The 21301-nt window shown below is 37.7% G+C and overlaps 1 protein-coding gene across 2 annotated transcripts in view; it reads left to right on the top strand.

The window, feature by feature from the left end:
• The window catches only part of LOC130913303 (ephrin type-A receptor 6-like), a 97301-nt gene that overhangs the window by 14875 nt on the left and 61125 nt on the right, over nucleotides 1–21301 (top strand). For both annotated transcript variants that reach the window (XM_057831796.1, XM_057831804.1), the window contains exon 2: nucleotides 5320–5384. In XM_057831796.1, the coding sequence (XP_057687779.1) occupies nucleotides 5320–5384 (65 nt within the window). The remainder of the gene's footprint in view (nucleotides 1–5319; nucleotides 5385–21301) is intronic.

Here is a 21301-nt window from a genome sequence, read left to right as displayed (position 1 = left end):
TGGGTATGAGGTCTAGACACAACACCAACAGTACCCACATACACATCGAGGACAGAATAAGTGCCTTATTGGCAATTTGCACTTGCACTGATGTTTACAGTATTCTAATTTCAACAATAAATATAGTAGAATTATATAGGCGCTTTTTCAATAACTTCAGTTGAAATTGCTCTCTTATTTTTCACAGAATGTTTTTTGGAAAACCTTAAAGTTGTTATATTTGTCATTAGTAAAGCATCCAGTGGGGCATCGCAATACATTTAACCATAATATGTTAAGTTCACGACCGCGTATATCGGTATCGGTTTGATAATGTTATCGGATTTTTTGAGTGGGACAATATTGAGATATCAATTATTGGTTAAAAAAGTCATTCTCGGCCCACTCTACTTATTCGCTTTTCATTTCTCTGTAAGTGTCAAATTCTGGTTGGTCATTGGCAGAGGCAAATTCCCATGAATTTTCTGTAGAATCTTGTGAATTTTGTTCTACAACTCTTCATTCTGAGAGTAATCCACAATTGTCTTCAACATTGTTCACAGTGGAATTAATTGAACTGCCCTTTCTAACTATTCACTTCTGTCTGTTTTTATCAAGCATGTGTAGATATGTACTTGTTCTTCCTATTGGCAGAATGTGACACAATGTACATAAGAAATCAGCTGTCCAGTTAGAAGATCCTCTTAAAACAAATGTGTTTCCAAATTGCGTTCATTCATGTTTTCAACAGCAGGCTAATTTTAGTTTTTGGTACTTAGTAGTCCGAGATGTGTTAACAACTCGTCTGTTCTCAATGCATGAACCGTGACTGCAAACAACAATTATGTCGATAATTATTTCCTTTCTCCAGAACTCTCAGGTTTGAAGAGAGTCATTATCTGGCTGAGTACTGTGAGCCAATGTGATTTGATAAATGTGCAATTTCCTTTGTCTGCAGAGACAATAAATTTCCATCGCTATCAATAAAGCTTCAGTGGTTGACATCACAGACCAAAAGTCACATCTTTACATCTTTAGATGACCTGTCACTCTAGTGCTATTGCTGGCTTTTATGAATTTCAAGGCACTGGTTGCACCAAACATAGTAGGCTGCTGCTATTTCTGTTCTATTTAGTTAGGTAATGTTAAAAAACAAAAGTTAGGGTAAGGGTTCATTTGTAGTTCTAAACATATTTAGGGGGGGACAGGCTTGGGCAGTGCCGACCCACGGACACGCTCTGCCCACCCAAAGAAAACTGGATGTAGTACTAACGGCAGTCTGGGTATCGCGCATGGTATTCCATTCATATAGTACTGATGTGTTCTAAGTTTTAACCTTTACGTTGTTACCTCCTCTTTCACCTTAAAAAAAATAAATGAAATAAAATGTTGGTTTTGTTCCTAGGCGGCGCTACACACATTTATGCATATTTATTTATTTATTTATTTTACATCAAAGTTTTCACCAATGTTCACCTGGCTGTTGAGTTTGGTGAGTTCTGAAGCATTCTGAGGGGGTCAAAGTCGGGCTCAAAGCGTCGGCGGGACAAAGAATGACTGCTAAGGGGCGCTACATTGTGTATTTGGAATTTGTGTTTTTACGGTATCAAAGATTGCACCTGTCTTGATCTGTCTGCCGATTTTGTTGCATTTTGAAGCATTCTAAGGGGGTCAAATCGCGCTCAAAGGAGCTGCGGAACAAAGAATAACTATAATAATAATCATAATAATGAAACCGAGGAACCACAATAGACTACCTAAAAAAAACTATGTCACCTGCATGTCCATACCTAAAAAAAAAAACAATGTCACCTGCATGTCCATACTGTTCAGTTATGGATGTGTTCTAAGTCAAATAAAATCAAATCAACTTTTGTTTAGACCAAATCACAGCAACAGTTATCTCAAGGAGAAAACAAAACGTTTTAAGGTGCAGTAGCCCTACGCTGGATTTTGACCCACTTGAGCATTGTAGTTTTTTTTGTTCTTTTTTTGGAGCTTAGCTCGCAGTCTAGCTAAGACTGAGCTCTAAAGTCTCGGCGAGGATGGTACAATGACGTATAATACATGTTTTGGGATAGTTATTTTAAGATTTAGGTTGTATTTAGGGGTATTTAAAGGGTTAATTCCGGTATACGCGGAAATTCGGGTTACGTCGCCAGCGTAGGAACGGAACTAGTTCAAAACCCGGGGACTACCTGTATATTTAGTTAGGCTGCCTTTTATAAAACGGAAATTTTCAGTCACAAACACCGCTTATTACCTGCTTATGTTTGCCCTTTGTATTATGTACTGTATAGAAGACAATCTGTTTTTTGTAGCTCTAGCCAAGGGGAAGGTTTTATCCAATTTGATCGGAATTGTAAAGCGGGGTTTCACACTAGCGGCAGCCAAGTGTGAAGGTTTCAGCGGCAACCCATTCATTGTGTATGTGGGAGGGGAGTTCTCGGCAAAAGTAAGCGGTGGCCGTTTTAGACAGCGCGGAAAGTCTTTAGTGAATCTTTGCCGAGGTGCGGGGCTTGTTAGTAGTATTCCCGCTAACACTGGTTGTTGACATCCTATCGGAGGCATACAGAGCCTGTACGAATTGTCGGTGTAACATATTTATGTCACACAGCTGTTGCCATAGTTGTGCCCACCCTGTGGGTGTGGTATGCGCTTCCTGTGGGTGTGGTATTATGTTAGAAAGACATCAAAGTGATTATTCGTGTGCACATTTGATGAGAAGCACACTGAAAAAAGAAGTGTTGTTCCACTCCAGTCTCGGCCTTACATGTACTTCTATTAAGGAAGTATATGACAGTCAGCATTAAAATAATTAACACTTTATTGATGGCTAAAAAAAATGGGGATCAAGACATCTTCAAATTCCTTCTATTTTATAAGAGCAAAATGCTAATTAAAGATGCAAAATCTGTGCTCGCACTCGTGCTCCCATTTTTTTCCCCTTTACTTGCATCAAATTATTTTTAGGCGCATATGCAAGCAAAATATTCGCACTGTACAGCCTTGTTCATGAGTGGTGAGGTACTTGAATGTAGTCAGCACACAAGGACAGTGTAGGTTCAAACCAAGGCACAGAAGGGGGAGAATGAGAACGTGCATGCATTGTACGGCGTTCTGATGATATTATTTTTGTGCATACGTTGTTATGAAAAGTATATGAACCTTTTGGAATTTCTTACATTTCTGCATAAAATCACCATCAAATGTGATCCTATCTTTTTCAAAAGCACACAGATGTAAATCAGTGTCTGCTTTAACTAAAGCCACCCAAACATTTATAGGTTTTCATATTTTAATGAGGATAACATGCAAAAAATGACAGAACGGGATAAAATAAGTAAGTCAACCCTCTGCGCAAAGAGACTTAAAGATCAAATTGAAACCAATTTTTACTAGGGGTGTCAAACGATTAAAATTTTTAATGGAGTTAATTACAGCTTAAAAATTAATTAATCGTAATTAATCGCAATTAATTGCAATTCAAACCATCTATAAAATATGCCATATTTTTCTGTAAATTATTGTTGGAATGGAAAGATAAGACACAAGATGGATATATACATTCAACATACGGTACATAAGTACTGTATTTCTTTATTATAACAATAAATCAACAAGATTGGATTACCGTTATTAACATTCTGTTAAAGCGATTAGTGGATAGAAAGACTTGTAAGTTATAGAAATTTTATATTAAAACCCCTCTTCATGTTTTCGTTTTAATAAAATTTGTAAAATTTTCAATCAAAAAATTAACTAATTAAACTAATAAAAAATTTCTATAACTTGTACTAAAAGTTATCTTTTAAGAACTACAAGTCTTTCTATCCATGGATCGTTTTAACAGAATGTTAATAATGGTAATGCCATCTTGTTGATTTATTGTTATAATAAAGAAATACAGTACTTATGTACAGTATGTTAAATGTATATATCCATCTTTTGTCTTATCTTTCCATTCCAACAATAATTTACAGAAAAATATGGCATATTTTACAGATAGTTTGAATTGCGATTAAATGCGATTAATTACGATTAATTAATGTTTAAGCTGTAATTAACTCGATTAAAATTTTTAATCGTTTGACACCCCTTATATGTATATATACATGTATATATAAAATGTTTTTTAAGCACTTCAAATGTTATAATACTAGTATTAGTAATATATGTTAAACATGTTACTGTCCCACTGAATTTTTCTAAACAAGAGTAAAGTAGAAAAATGCTTGGTTTTATTAAACACTTCATTGAGTGAGTAAACTGAAAACCGCTCAAGCTGCTCACTTACTCACAATGAGTTGTCACAGCAACTGTTTAACAAGGTAAACGATGATTGACGCATGCAGTGCTTTGAAGTTCACATCTCTGGAAAGCTCAAAGCAAAATGTCTGTCAAATATCGTTAACTTTAATAGGAAACTCCAGTGCACTGCCTGACCAACAAAGAGCAGGGAGAGGGAGGGAGAATACGCGATCAGCTCGGGACAGCTCATTGGTATTTATTTATTTATTTATTTATTTATTTTTAACTGGAAAAAAAGAGCTCGATGTATACACTTTCATGATTGAAACGTGCTGATGACCACTTCTCATGTCAGCAGAGCTACATAATTGTTCTGCCTGTGCATTGCGCACTAGACTAGCAGTCTACCTTGAACCTGATCTAAGACCTATTCTCTGGATGTTTAGAAACAGTGCACCTATTCTTTACAAACTTGCCACGTGCACCGTTTCAGGACACACCCTCATTCGGCCAGGATGCCTTTGTTTGCACAAAGCAGTTAACCAAATTCCAGAAACAATTGCAGTGTTTTCCGTGCTGTCAGGAAAATACACTCGTGTCATGTTTCACGCCAGAGCATAGTGGAACAGTCTGCGGAAATTAGGCGCATTGTCTTGGTGATTTCAGACTGCAGTTGCTTGAAAATTTCTTGAATCCTCCAATCGTTTCCAGTTTTTTAATCCGATTTGGAGCAAATGCCTTGACCTCTTCACAGGAGAGTTCTTATCTTTCCTACTTTCCCCTTAGATGGAAGCTATGTGTCTATTAGAGTTGTGTTGTCCTAGACCTTCCAAAGAGCTGTTATTTCACACTTGGTTGAATCTGTTAAGGCCGTTACGACTTTTTCTGCTTCTCATTGACAGCTTGATAAGTATTGTCTGTTCTCTTCCCATTATTTTGTTTCCATTTCTCTTCTTTTTAACTTCTCCCCGTCCAACCTCTTCGCACTCACCCTCCTTGTGTTTGTCACTCACTGTGTTTGCCCTGCCGTGCTCTCCCTCTTTCTTCTCCATTTTACATGACTTTCTCTCGCTGCTCTGCTCTTTCCAGTGATTCTCTTGGACACCACAGCAGTGCTGGGGGAACTGGACTGGAAGACCTATCCTGTTAATGGGGTGAGTGATATTCAGTTTGACTCATCTAAGAGAGAGGTTCTGTGTTGAAAGTTCCTACTATCAAAAGACTATAACCAATTGATAAATGTAAATGAATAACTGTGACAAAGCTCCCTCTTTTTATGTCAGTGATGAGTTGAAAACAAACTGAAGATGGGGTGGCTAATGGTAGTCGGAATTTGCACTCCTTTTTGTACCTCAAGAGAGGACAAAATACCCAGACATCAAGGTGACCCCCTCCTCCCCCCGCAAGCAATGACTTAGATGAAACATTTGCGAATATCACATGTCAGATCATCCATCTCTAAGTAGTGGATCTTATGAGGCAAAATCCATTAGAAACTGATGCAACACAACATCCACACAGCCAGCCAGCTTAGATTCAGCTGATTCAGGAAGTATTGCAGAGTTGATGACAATTACAGTATCTTTCAGCATAATGTTATCATATGTATGCACTATGCACAGTATAAATGTTGCATTAACTGACTGGATACTATAGTTGCATTACAGGAACAGGTGCACAGCACAATTCTTTCAAATGCAAAATTTTAATAAATCATACATTAAAAATGAAATCTATGTGAAATGCGCCCAATAAAGTTTGGACCTCTGATAAACAAAAGACAAACATTATTCCTATACTGTACATACAATAAGGCCGACATGGTGGATGAGGGGGTAGCACAGTTCTGAGTTTAAGAGTTCTCCCCGTGCTTGCTCCAACATACAGGTACTGAGTTGGGGGGTATTTGAATGTCCATACCTGCTAGGCATCTCTTAACATGGTCAATTACAAAGTGAGATAAAACCAAGGCTCTATTGAGAGGACTGGTACCATAGGCCAAGCTTTTTGTTGAGGTGAGCCCGACAATTGTACATCTAGTCTGAGTTTCTTAACTTCATACACCAGCTTAGGCTCCTTCCCTTTCAGGGAGGTGACATTACATGTCCCCAGAGCCAGCTTTTGGAGTCGATGATCGGACAGCATATCTCCCCACTTACGGCCACCAACGTGCACCTCTTGCACCTTGGCCCTTCCCAGAGGTGATGAGTCCATGAAAAAAGACGAGGGCTGCATTTAACAATCATTTATATAGATTAATCGGACGATTAATTAAAACGATTAATCGGATAAATGTCACTTATCACAAATACCTTCACAATCTAACTTGAAGCTGTTTTAGGCATTTTGTAAGTAACATTGAAGACAAAATGGATGACTATTTCCTTCAAAAATAATATTCTATAACAGCTTCCCGACTTAAATGTAGTCTACAACTACTGTTATAAAACTGGTCCCAGTCAGTTTAGCTCCAAGGATCATTGGGACGCATACACCCTTTCACTATGATAACCCAGGCAGGAGGTGTAAAAGAAACAGCTTGATTTTCATGGCATGATAAATTTTATGCCAAGATGGATGGTCTGGTGTAGCAAGGATCTGTTGTCAAGGTTATGCTCTGCCTATGTGACAATTTGGTGACTGACAGTCAGTCTTAAGCCCCTTCCACACACATATCCAGGTAAATTCCCTTGTAAGGTGACGCGAGATTTACTTGCCTCATTGCCTTCACACATGGAGAGATATCCCGGGAATGACACTTGTTGGACACTTTCACAAACTTCCGTCCCGTTTTGCTGACTCAGCGCTCTCTGTGCAGGGAGGGCTGCTGGCGCGATTTTATAACCCGGACATTACGTCATTTTTGGTCGGCATCGGCTGTCACATTCCGTTGGTCGGATTGTGTATTGTTACTGAGCTGGTTGTGGGAGTGTTCCCAACATCGTATCTGCAGCCAATAGAAGCTCATCAAGACTATATTTAAGCCTAGCCGATCCAAGAGAAGGCTGCTGAGATATTAAATTGGTGGGCGCCATTTGACACTTTGTACTTTCGAATTTTGTGCATTGGCTAGCTTGTTTGTCTGCCGCCCTCGTTTTGAAATCCCCGATGTTGTACTGGTATTTGTGTTTGTTTTGTTGTCTTATCGGCTCTCTGCTTGGTTAAAAAAAAAGACAATAATATTGCATATCGCAAAAATGCATGAGACAATGTATCACCTACTAAAATTTGTTATCGCGACATGCCTAAACACAGCGGTTGAGGTCCACTTGCAATTCCTCATGATTTGCACTATACAACCTCATAGACTCGGGCAAATCATACCTTCTCTCATATCCTGGACTAGTAGTTAACCAAAGCATGCCTCATTTCAAGGAAATGCGAAGGTGACGAAGAATGTTGAGTAATCACAACGCCTATAGCACTCCTAGTTTAAATGTACTTGCCTGCACATCCCGCTATATTAACAACACCCAGTCTGAAACAATAACGACACACCAGTCTAATTTGTGCAACTCATGAAAATAGAGCACAAAGGAAAAAAAAAAAGAAACTAAAACGACTAAACTTGATTTATCCCTGGATGCATAAAATCTGTTCATAAACTTTTTGGTTTGAAGTCACAGAACAAATTAAAGTTTTAGAACCGAGGTTCAACTGTTTTGCAGTTGTTAGACTGCTCAGTTTGTTGTTCATTGTAGTTCCTACTTCACGTAAGATTTAATGGATTCATGCATGCAATGCTTTTTTTTTCATTGTTTTTGCACATTTATGAGTAAAACAAAAACAAATATAAAATCTGAAACTCTACTTTTACTCAAATCCTCACTATCGTTTAATTTCTTTCACTTGAAGTTTGAGTGAAAGACTTTATTACTTTGTTTCTGTTTTTGCAATTTAATCTCTTCAGGAGGATTTAGGACACATTACAAACATAACTCTTTCATATTAATACTACAGTCTGACATTTGCATAGTAAATAATAGGAGACACATTTTAATCACCTCAATTGTAACATATTAAGACTGTTGGATTCAACTAAAAGGGATATTTGTCCTTGTATTCTCTCACCTACAGTATATAAACCAGACTTAATTAATAACTGTACAAAAACATGTTTATACAGACAACACTATTTTAATGTTTGAAACATACAGTACAGTAAACACAAATAAAAATACTTTGGTATGTAAAATCTTTATTCAGTCTGTTCTGAAAAGCTAAGCTTAATGATAAATCACAGTCAATTTCATTCTTATAAGCGTACGAGATGAAACTCTGCGACCATCGGCATGGAGCAGAAGTAATTTTTCTAAAATGTCAGGTCTAATTTAGGACGTGAAATGATAGCTGAACATGTTGTGCTCTTGGCTGTTATTAAAAAAGTATTAAATCCTATGCAGCAAAGCCAATATACAACATACAAAGTTTATGGCCAACGACTGTACACACTTTGAGAAAAACTTCTTCCAAGAAAACAGCTCAGGAGGTTTCGCTGTGGGATATCGTTGGCTGTAACTGGTTGAACAATAACACAAAACGTCACCCCGCAAATTCACATCAAATCAATAATTCATCACAACTGCAAAGATTTAACGTTATTTTCATAATGCTTCTCTCGCTCCAGCCTGTAGGGAGATGATGACAAATTGGGCTGTTGTAATTTAAATCTCACTGCAATTTGCTAGGTTGACTTTCTCTACTGTTGTTATTGATATAACTACTACGTGTGTGGGTGCGTGTGTGTGTCTTAAACTGAATACGCATACTAACTCCTACATGACCTTTTTATTAATTTCTCGTCTAACATCTTAATCACATTTCTGCATAGTTAAGTTTCTGATTCATAATCTTGCAAAGTTCACATTTTATGCCGTTCTTCCCATAATTGTGATGCTTCTCACATTGTTGCATTACAAATCTAAATGAATAAGTTATGCACAGTTATGTTGAACTTGATTGACTTAAAGTCTTATTAACAATAAAAGATGTTGTCACATTGAGAATGACTCAGGTACATTGCTCATACCTGCAGGGCTCCAAGTTAATACATTCCTGATCCCTATGAGAAAGTTATAAAAAAAAAAAAAAAAAAAAATCATCGAGGCAAGAAAATAAAAACATTTCACATTCCCGATTGGGCAGCCATAACACAAATACAGGCAAACTAATCATGCACATTCTAGCTCGTGTGATGTCGTTGAGTTTCTTTCTCTTCTTTTTTTTATTTTACTTTTCCTAAAAAATGGCTAAAATGCCTTGCTCAAGTTTGGCAGGGGCAATTAAAAATGTTCAGCCACAAGTTATTGTATCTTCGAGCCCTGACCAGGTTTCCAAACATCATTTTGTCTTTTATTGTACAGTAGTGTACTATGCGTGGCTTCAAAGTGCCAATTTATCCTGGTATTAGCCTTTGTTGAGCTCAGTTGTCAAAAATGTCTTTTACCAGTTGTATCCAGGTTCACCATAAACAGAAAAGGTAAAATACAATGAATCGTTGTAAGATATAGCCTAGTGCCTATTGGCATAAAGCATTAGCAGATTGTGCACGGTTTAAAATAAGAAATACATACTGTATAATCAGTGATTGATAAAATACAGCGTAATACCAGGGCAGATCCTGACCAATTTGGTACCCTGGCAACATATTTGTTGGCGTCCTCCCCCACCCCCTTTTTTCACCACATATATTTAAACACTCACACTGAAACACTCTTTGTAATTTGTTGTATAAAAAAGACAACAACAAACAAGTGCAGAAATTAAAAGAAAAATGCTCTAATAACTATTCAAAATCACCAATAAAAAACACTTCAAAGACAAATGAATAAAATAAATTACAATTGTTATTACAATATGATTAACACCCACCCACACAAACCTATATAAAGACACACAGAACACTTTAAAATGCAACTTTTTTTTTCACCTTGATCCTTTACTCACTTTGTCTTCACTGATGCAAAAGCATCTATTGCACTTTCATATGACAGTTGTTTTGGAAGGTGCACTTCTTTCCTGGACTTGGTGGGCTTAGACTTGGTGCTGATGCGGATAAGTTCGCTGTAAAAGATGGCCCAGGATGTACAGAGGTAGAAGGAAAATATTTCAGAAGAGCATCTACAAAGAGAAGAAAATGGAATGTTACATTATGTTAGTCAAATAGCTGTTGATTGTGAAACCAGCATGACATAACCATAATAGCGCCTAAATTCTTGCAGCCTCCTGTACCTGTCTATTGGATCCGGCCACTATCTTTGATGGGCGTAGTTAAAAGAAAATACATACATTCTTCACTGCAGCTACACAGGACTATCCAATAATAATCAATTAAATAATATATGATAACAAAAAAAAAACAAAAAAAAACAAAAAAAAATTGGAATATTTTTTTACATGAACGTGATCGCCATTTTAATGAATTAATGACACATTTACAGTAATAGCAAATGTTTGCATTTAAATCCGTGGCACTTTTAGTCCCCCATACCACAGAACTTTGAAATACGGTGTATTTGTTTAATTGACCTTGGCACTTTTAGGCAAGGCAAATTTATTTGAAAAGCACAATCTAACACAAGGTAAAAGGGTTCACATCACATGAAAATAAGCAAGACAATTTTAGTCCCCTATACACTTTGTCCAAATTTCTCTAAAATGGGAGGAGGGGGGGGGGGGGTACATTTAACTGAAACTAATCCACAGCTGGCTGAATACTGAAAATATTTCTAAAACAACAGGCCTTGATAATGATAAAGTATAATTTACCTTTAGCTGTATGTCATTTAAACTCTTTGTAAATAACCGCTAGCTTGCAATTGCGTTTAGTATACGTGTTTATGCAATTGGAAAAAAAACTTATTCATCACAACAAACCTCTGTCATCACGACAAACCTCTGTCTTTATCACGTTTATGCTTCTCTTCTTTCTTCTTCTTTCTAAGATATGACCCTCACCCTGACTTTTCATGACTTCGTCACCGTAAAGGCTAAGTTATGCTTCTGCGGCAGACCTACGCCATCATGGCAGACCCGATTTACGTGAACTTTGAAATTATGAATTGCATATTTAATGGTTTATTCATTTAATTAACCTTGGCACTTTTAGGCAAGGCAAATTTATTTGAAAAGCACAATCTAACACAAGGTAAAAGGGTTCACATCACATGAAAATAAGCAAGACAATTTTAGTCCCCCATATACTTTGTCCAAATTTCTCTAAAATGGGAGGGGGGGGTAAATTTAACTGAAACTAATGCACAGCTGGCTGAACACTGAAAGTAGTTCTAAAACAACAGCCTGGCTAATGATACAGTATAATTTTGCTTTAGCATTAAGTCATATAAACTCTATGTAAATAACCGCTAGCTTGCAGTTGCTCTAAGTATACGTGCTTATGTTTATGCTGTTGAAACAATCATCACAACAAACCTCCGTTTTTCTTCATGTTTATGCTCTCTTCTTTCTTTTTCTTCTGACCCAGAGGGCTTTTGTCTTTTCATGAAGTTGACTTGTCACCGTAACGTCGCTCAATTGCTGAGGCTAAAAATAGCACCTTCAGGTAGCTCGCTGGTCTGCTGGCTGGTGAGAAAAGGGTCTGTGGTGAAATTATCGCATCACAGGAAAAAGTGAAGCGGGCAGAAGGTACACTAGAAAAATGATTTCATTATTATTTAAAGACTACGAACGGTTTTGTTGCTTTTTTGTTTTATTGTTTTGTATAGTTTTTTGAATACTGCTATCATCAAATATTTGAATATTTTTCTTGACGCCCTTTTGGATGCTGCTGCGCCCTTAGGCATTTGCCTAGCTTGCCTTATGGGCGGCACGGGTCTGCGTACTACCACTTTTTTCTGTATTACCACTCTTTTCTATATTAAAATTAGAAGGAATAGCAATCCAGACAGAGCAGAGCACTATTTTCGAATATCTACAGGTATCTCACTATCTCGAATATTCATGAGGAATCCACCTGTTGCATCTGCTGGGCAAATTAAGACCACATTTTTTGTCTAAGCCCTCACCCATCGAAAGAGAAAATTGTTAAATTACTTTACAGTTGTACACCACTGCAGACTTAAAATAAAAGGAATATACAGTGGACCCTCATGGTAGGAGCACAATTCGTTACACAACCAAGCTCGTAATGTCAAAACTGTTCGTATGACGAATGTATTTTCTCCATAAGAAATCATTGAATTCCAGTGAATGTGTGCAATACTTCCCATGGCCCCCCCTGTTACCCCTAAATAATAATTCAAGGCATCATTTTTAAGGCTAAAAAGTTAATCTAAAAAAAAGAAATTAAAAGTTTAAAGAAATGTAATTTACATACTGTCAGGAATGAGCGGGCAGGCAGGTTGTATGGACCCAAATGCAGGGAAACAAAAAATGCTGCGAGGCAGGTGGCAATGAACTCAAAAAACGTTTTAATGATATCTAACAAAAACACAAAGTACAACCAAAACCACTGGGGATCAAAAGGGCAAGATTCAAACAAAACTTACTTAAATCGGAGGGACGGATACACGAGGGCTTGGAACGGACTTGACTTTGGCAGAGACGGACATAGACATAGACAATGACGCAACAAGGAGTGACAAGAAACTGGGTCATTATATACGCAGACAAGGGGTAACGAGACGAGGAACAGCTGGGTAACACAGGTGGATGCAGATTGCAGGATACACTGGGAAAACACACACAGGTGAGAGCAATGGGTAATCACAGGGACAAGTCACACAAGGAGAAACCAAACACAAAACCTAACACATACAAGCACTTAGATTGTAGAACGCTTATGCTTTTTACAAAGAATGCTTATACGCACATTTTTTCATGTTTTTTGCTGTTTCATTTTTGAGTAGGGATGAAACGATTACTTGAATAATTTGAGAAACTCGATTTTTAAAATTGATCGAGGAATTCTCTCCATCTCAAACAATCGTTTGATTTTGCCAGTTCTAAGCTCTAAGCCTTTTGCCCGGAAACTTTTAATGCAGCACAACGTGCTGACGTCACATGCGTACAGGAGAAAGAGAGAGTAGGCGGATACATTTGATTCCAACCACGCATGAATATAGAGGTAACAACAAAGAAGCTGACGAACGCGAAGAGAAAGGCACAAAAAAAAAAAAAAAGCAGAAAATGTCAAAAGTGTGGGAGTATTTCAAGCTAGAGACCAATGCGAACACCATTTCATGTATTCACGGCCCCTCCTACCTGCTGCCCCACCTACGCTTCCACACCCCCGGCTGGACCCCGTGACCGATGACTGCCCCCGCGACCTGCCCGCCTAGCCCGCACTCCACTGAAGGCACCCCATTTACTCCGAGAGCGGAGGAGTGGTACTCGGGATGAGGTAAAAATTAAGTTAACGCCCGAACAAATAAGATTAACTTTACTGTACCTTGCTAATGGAATGTTAGCCCTGTGGAGGGCTAGGTTTCGATTAATTATGACTACTGTTGATGCTTGGCTAACGTCTCTTACATACTGGCTTTATTTAATCTGTAAAAACACAGCGCTGTAGAGTGATGAGGGTTCAAAATAAATACATAATATAGCTAACTGTCAATTTTAGCTCAGCCATTTATGGATAAAACACCGAGTAGCACTGGTGTCTAATGTGCTCCAATACAGCAGGTATCATAGATCTAATTTGAACACTGCAAAAACTCAAAATCCTATCAGGACTTAGAGTTATACTTAAACTTAAAACTTAACCAGAACTTAAAAATAGCTCGATACAAATAGAAATTCACCTGAAACACATGGGAAATACAGCTAACCTTTAAGTGATGTGTGTTATCAAGCATAATGACATTTTTAGGTAAGAAATAAGATTTTTTTCTAGTCACATCTGAGATGCAGTTTTTGGCTGTTTTCAACACTGTACATCTAAAATAAAGACATTGATTGTCTAAAATGTCTGTTTTTCTCATCTATCTTTTGAATTGCTCTTTACCTAAAAAAAAAAATGTTTTATCCGATTCTCGATAACGCGATTAATTGATGGAGTTTTCAGTAAAATACTTGATTACTAAAATATTCGATAGCTGCAGCCCTAATTTCTCGATAACTCGATTAATTGATGGAATTTTCAGTAAAATACTCGATTACTAAAATATTCGATAGCTGCAGCCCTACTTTTGAGCATTCTGTTCTTTTCTCACTTGTGTTTAGTTGCTATTTTCTTGGGGGACATGATTAATGTTCACTTGTAAGCAGGGGTCGCGTTAACCGAATATTTTCAGTCGTTGACCGATTTTTTAAAACGGTGACGGAAAAAACTGAAGTCCATCCGTCATTTTGACCGGTTGCAATTCACACCCCAGACCACAGGGTGGCGAGTGAGCATATTAATTAGCTATTGTCTCTCTTGATGCATGACGTCGTTGGCCTTACTCAGAAAAATATCAAGGCAACTGAGTGTCCGAAGTTTCTTCAAAAAGCCCCAAAACGACGATGGTGTTGATAAAAGAGGTGAAAAAACAGGGACTGCACAAGCGGGCACGCAATTCAAGTCCATGCGCACCAGGAGGAAAGTGTGAGACTACGTTCAGGCCACAGCAGGTGAACTGTTAATTTCATTGTTCCATATGCTACATATGGTAGGCTACCTACCTACCGGGGCCACAGTCAGCAGTTTTTGTCACTGCGGAGAAAAAGTTACATGTTCATCTGCTTGATGTGTGATGGCACGGTGTGGATTCTCTGTTAAGCTTGTTCGGACAGAATATTAATTTAAAATGAATGAAAACTAAATACTATTGAATATGTTGAAGCGGTATACAATGTTAAGAGTCTTGTTAGCTGTAGGCACACTATCCTATTCCCCTCACTATCCACTCGCGGGGGCCTGCGCTTGTCAGTGACGTTTCTTATTCTCGCTATATGATTATACAACTTTAACATTTGTTAATAATACGCTCTGTGTGTAGTATCATCCATCGCTTTTCCTTTTTAAATGGGCACTTATAAGCGAACGAAAGAAGTAACAACGGGAACATTTTTAAACAGGCATTTCACGGGAGAGCATTTCGACTCTTCGGCCAATCATATAGCGAGAGCGAGTGGATAGTGAGGGGACCGCGCGCGGCTCTTAAGTGTCTCTGTCACGTGACTGTCGTAGCCGGTGTAGGTGCACTATCCTATTCCCCTCACTATCCACTCGCGGGGGCCTGCGCTTGTCAGTGACGTTCCTTATTCTCGCTATATGTTTATACAACTTTAACATTTGTTAATAATACGCTCTGCGTGGAGTATCATCCATCGCTTTTCCTTTTTAAATGGGCACTTTTAAGCGAACGCAAGAAGTAACAACGGGAACATTTTTAAACAGGCATTTCACGGGAGAGCATTTCGACTCTTCGGCCAATCATATAGCGAGAGCGAGTGGATAGTGAGGGGACCGCGCGCGGCTCTTAAGTGTCTCTGTCACGTGACTGTCGTAGCCGGTGTAGGTGCACTATCCTATTCCCCTCACTATCCACTCGCGGGGGCCTGCATTGTCAGTGACGTTCCTTATTCTCGCTATATGTTTATACAACTTTAACATTTGTTAATAATACGCTCTGCGTGGAGTATCATCCATCGCTTTTCCTTTTTAAATGGGCACTTTTAAGCGAACGCAAGAAGTAACAACGGGAACATTTTTAAACAGGCGTTTCACGGGACAGCATTTCCTCGGCCAATTATATAGCTTATATAGCGAGAGCGAGTGGATAGTGAGGGGAAGAGGATAGTGAAACTACACCGGTAACACGCTCGGCCAAATGGACACACAAGTACGGAAGGTGAATTATGCCAAACAAAGGGTCACCACAATGTCATTATCATCATTTTGAAAATTTAAGTGACGGATAAAAATAGATTATGACCGGATTGTTATGACCCTGTCAGTCAAAATGACAGACAACGAAAAAGTCTAGCGCAACCTCTGCTTGTAAGCACAACGGATGCACTTAAATACAAAATTAGACAACGAGGATGAGACGTAGGTGGACGGATGGTGGATTCTGTTGATGTGAGATGCAAGTATGCCGCCTAGTGGGATGCCAAGACACTTGCGGGCACAAAGCATAAGATTGCTTGAATGCCACATGGTGGAATGCAGAGGCACTTGAAAAGCAGAAGCGAAGCAAGAGAGAGGCTTTCCTGGATTTCACTAATATAGTGAAAATTTGTTTGCATAATGAGACTCATTTTCTCACGTGACAATGCTCAAATGCTTGTAAATTGAGGTGCTCGTATCATGAGGGTACATTTTCAGGGTGATTCAAAAAGAATGTGCCAAAATCATCATGTGATTGATCAATATATATATATATATATATATATATACATATAAATATAAAAAAAGTTACAGAACTCTAGCTTGGACACATGTTCAATACACCCAACAAATAAGCCGCACTGGACTATATGCCGCAGGATTCAAATTGAGGGGAAAAAAGTAGCGGCTTATAGTCCGGAAATTACGTAACTTCAAGTTTTCAAATCAAGTGCTCAAAGGTGGCCATCACCGGCACTTGAAATACATGAAATAATACTTGAAGTTATTTTCAACACATTTAAGAGTTTTGTAATGTTTTTCATTTTTGACATATCGTGTGATGATTCAGGCACATTCTTTTTGAATCACCCTGTACACACTGTAAAGTTAGTGATGTTTGACAGTAAAAATATATATCTATGTTAAAAAAAGGTGAGAATAACGTAGTCATTATTTTTTGTTCCTGATATGATGTGTATACTAGTACATGCTAGAGGTGTGCAAAATTTCCGATTCTTAGATTATTCGCGATTCGGCCGTGGAAGATTCGAGAACGATTCACAAACATCCAAATTCCGATTATTGAAATATGCCAAGTAAAGAAGAAGTACGACACACTCAGCGCGCCGCGCGGTCTTCGGTACGCGATTAGGGACGGAGCGAGAGTAGCTAAACATCATGCTTCTCATTACCCGGCCCCTCGGGTAACGCCAATGCTCAACTCACGGCTCTAGCTCAACTCATGCCACGAGATTAAAAAAAAAAAAACAACAACATACCTGACTGCTGCCGAAAAGCTGCTACAAACCACATTATGTTACGGTAGATATCATTTATATAGGACTAGATGCATTATAGCTTCGGTATCGTTACCAGCACATCTACAAAAAACTAGATGCGGGCGTTAGTAACGGCCGCCATCTTAAAGCAGTACACTTCCCTGCAAGGCTGTTGTTGCGAACCTTCCAAGCGAAACTAATTAACTTTTTATCTAAAATACTCCTAAATCGGTAAAATATTGACTTGAATCTATCTTTAAAATAGTTTTAAAACTTTTACATGTTGAAAGTAGACAAAAGAGAAATTATGGAATAACAGGAGCAATTTTAACAACTTTAACGGTTGATTCACAACATTAAATTAATTGAAAGTAGTTTAAAGCTGCTGATATAGAATGGGGACTGGAGTTTTTTATTTACTGTTATTTTTGTATATTTGTTTACTGCTATATGTTAACTTGATACTGAAATAGTAGTTTGGTTTAGCCTGAGAGGATTTTTGAACAATTTTGGAACTAATGTACAAAACAAATTAAAAAAAAAAAAAAACAAATTTAAAAAAAAAAAAAAAAAAAGGAGTGGGGTGCATCAATAATCGTTTTATAATCGAATCGGAGCCTCTGAATCGTAATCGAATCGTTAGGTGCCCAAAGATTCCCAGCTCTAGTACATGCATGTGTGTAAAAGTTCATAGACTATGTGTGTGAATGTTCATAAGCTTTGTGATTAGTTGCTGCATACCTGATACAGCCCATCTTTCAGTCTAGATGTCGGAACTGTTTTTTATTTTTTTCCCTTTCTTTTTCTATTTTGAACTATGCCACATCCCAAGGGTGCTTTTTAGAACACTGAAGAAGGTAGAATAACAAATCATCGTCATTTTCACTTTGCCAGCATGAGAGAGCTTAATCACTTAATGCTGAGCTTATGCAAAGTAACAAGAGTAGGACACCATTTTAAGTAGCGTGTACTCCGACAGGGATTCTTGGCTGCAAATATTTTGTTTCGATATGTGAATGGCCCATCTATTGAGTTCAGTCAAGTCACATGCAAAGATACTGTAAAATAAAAGCAGTTTAGTTTTTTTTTTTTCATAAATTTTCAATGCCTTCTCTATAACCTTTCGCCTAATTTCTCTGACTAAACACAAATGTAGATACCCACACAAACGCACACTTCCACTCCCACGAACACGCTCACATGCCTACCCACACCTCCACCCCCACATACAAATAAAATAAAATTTCAAAAAGGCTTATCGTGTGAAAAAAAAATCTGTCTTTAGATCAAACAGCCGCAGCCGCAAATTTTACCTCTGTGGAACCGATAGGTTGTCCTATTGTATATGGACCCACTCAGTGATGTTTAAATTGCAAACAACAACAGTAAAAGTTCTCAATAACAGTAAAAAGTCAAAATCAAAATAAAATAAAGAAAAGTAAAGTACTAAAGTTAAGTGAAATAATATTAGAATAGGTCACTTTTGACATTAGATATGTGGAGACAACTGTCACTCAGTCTGACTACTTTCATCTCTTCATCACCTTAGTAAAATGCAATAAAACAGACAGATAAGACCACCGAGTTGGAGAAAGCTTACAGACGAGAAAATGGAAGTTATTTAACAGTTATTGAAACAAGCAGCTGATGTTTTTCAACCCTGCAGGACTGCAGTGATACAGTATATAGTTTATGACATAAAGCTTAAAAGCCACTTTCTTTTTTATATATTTCATAGCTTCGTGCCACAGTTACTCCAATTAAATTGTCACTTAAATTTTCCAGTACATATCTCATGCTACCCCTCAGGCTGTAATTCTGAATTCCAACAATATAGCTGTCGCTTTGATATGACGTAAGCTATACTAAGACCCTGCCAGGCCACTCAATGTTTTAAGAACAATTTATTCTGTTTTGATGGACAGTCGGTGGGGAAAAAAATATGGATTTTTCCTAAGACGTAGTTAATGCAAAATTATTACCCTAAAATAACATGTTTAGTTAGCATTTTACAAGAGGGAAGAAGGGACACACCGATTTCTTGGTAAAATCTGTCATTTCTGGTTACGTCACTTTCAGTAAACCAGCAAGTGTGATAATTTCAACATGAAATATAATACGTAAAATCAAAACAACTGCAACATGTTAGATGAGCTTATTAGCCTAATCAGCATTGTGTCATCTCCTCTATTCTCCTCTTATTGATTCGTTTCCTGACCCTTATTCTATACAGTCACTATTCATACATCTTATATACAGTACATCCATACATACACATTAGGCTTGAACGATATTGGAAAAAACTATTGTTGCAATTTTGTGGGGTTTGCGATATATTGCGATATTATATTGCGATATAAAATGTGTGTGTGTTTTTTTTAAAGAAATTTTCATTAGATGACTTGAATAGCTGTTTGGAAAGACTGGATGACTCACCGTGACCACAGTGTACAGCGATCCCTCGTTTTTCGTGGTTAATGGGGACCAGAACACACCGCGATAATTGAAAAATCGCGAAGTAGCCCACCACAGTTTGAATCGTGTCAAGTTAAGTTCAAAGTTATTACATCCCAAGTCGAGTCAAGCCTTGGACCCTACCAGCCCAAGCGAGTCAAGTCCAAGTGTGTGATATGTTCCTTCAAGTCGAGTTGCAAGTAATCAAATTTTGGACTTGAGTTGACATGAGTCCTGATGACTCGAGTCCAATTGTCTTCTAAAATGTACCATTTGTCCAGGCATATAACAAGCAGTGTAACTTTGGAAATTATTTTTTATTTCAGAGTATTATTAACATTCGTGAGAACATTTACCAACCTCAACCTTAACAACCTGAAGTAAATACATAAAGTAAATATCTATATTATCGTTATCTATTATTTTGTATGTTTTAAACATTATTCATTACTTTAGAAGTGTTTGAAAGACAGATTTTACAGTGTACAACTACCTGCATCTCATACAAAGCATGACTCAAGGGGTCGAGTGTGACGTACGGAGATTTGGTAGGTCATGTGTGGGCTGGAAGGATGAAAAGCTCCCGGTGTCGAATGTTGTCCCAGTCCGGCACTGCTCCCAACCTGAAAGCTCGCCTTCCAGCTATGGGCACCTCGGCCGTGAAAGCCCGTCTGCCTCCACCGTATGTGCTCAGCTTCCCCTGACTCGACACCCAATTGAAGCATTTTACAAAGCGGAGGAAAAAAATAAACCATGAAAATGAGCTGCGTGGTAACCCAAGTCACAAACATGATAGGCAAGAACAATTTAACTGGTATCGGGCAGGAATTTGTGCACTTAAAAAAAAACCCAAAATAAAACAAACAAACAAAAAAAAATACATTTACAATAAAATACTGGCAGATTAAGATTCCAAAATCGTAGCGTTAAAAAAACAACAAAAGAGTTATCCGATAATGACTTTTTAACCGACATACCGATATTGTCCAACGAAGTAAAAAAAAAAAAAAAAAAAAAAAAAAACGATACCAAATATCAAACCGATACTGATACATGCGGGTGTAGACTTAAGTTATTATGGCTAATTGTATTGTGATGCTCCATTAAATGTTTTAATAATGATAAATGTAACACCTTCAAGGTTTTCCAAATAAAATCAGTTTTTTGGGATCAGGTGTGAATGAAATTGCCAATAAGGCACTTATTCTGTCCTGAATGTGTGTGTGGGTATACAAATCAACAGATAGCGAACAAATCAGGCTCTAAAGAGAAGTCAGACGCCGGAGTAAAGTTGATTTGGCTTTGCTGTAGTCATCTTTCTCTTGACAAGGGTACTGTTACTTTTTTGTAAAACTAAAAACAAGAAAACATAGTGTCAATAATATAAAATAAAGTCACAAATAAAGCGAAGTATACACCACTTGTCAATTTGAATAGGAACTGGTAGTACAGGTGGCAAGCAATTAAATAATGTAACCACATTTGACTACAAATGCAAACAAAACGAAATACAAAAACCTATAATATACTACACAATGCGCATGAATATAAAACAAAAAGG

This window comes from Corythoichthys intestinalis, chromosome 1 (genome assembly GCF_030265065.1).
Source record: "Corythoichthys intestinalis isolate RoL2023-P3 chromosome 1, ASM3026506v1, whole genome shotgun sequence".
In the NCBI taxonomy this organism is placed as follows: domain Eukaryota; kingdom Metazoa; phylum Chordata; class Actinopteri; order Syngnathiformes; family Syngnathidae; genus Corythoichthys; species Corythoichthys intestinalis.
The sequence above is the reverse complement of the archived record's forward strand: the minus strand, read 5'-3'. Positions and strand labels throughout refer to the sequence as shown.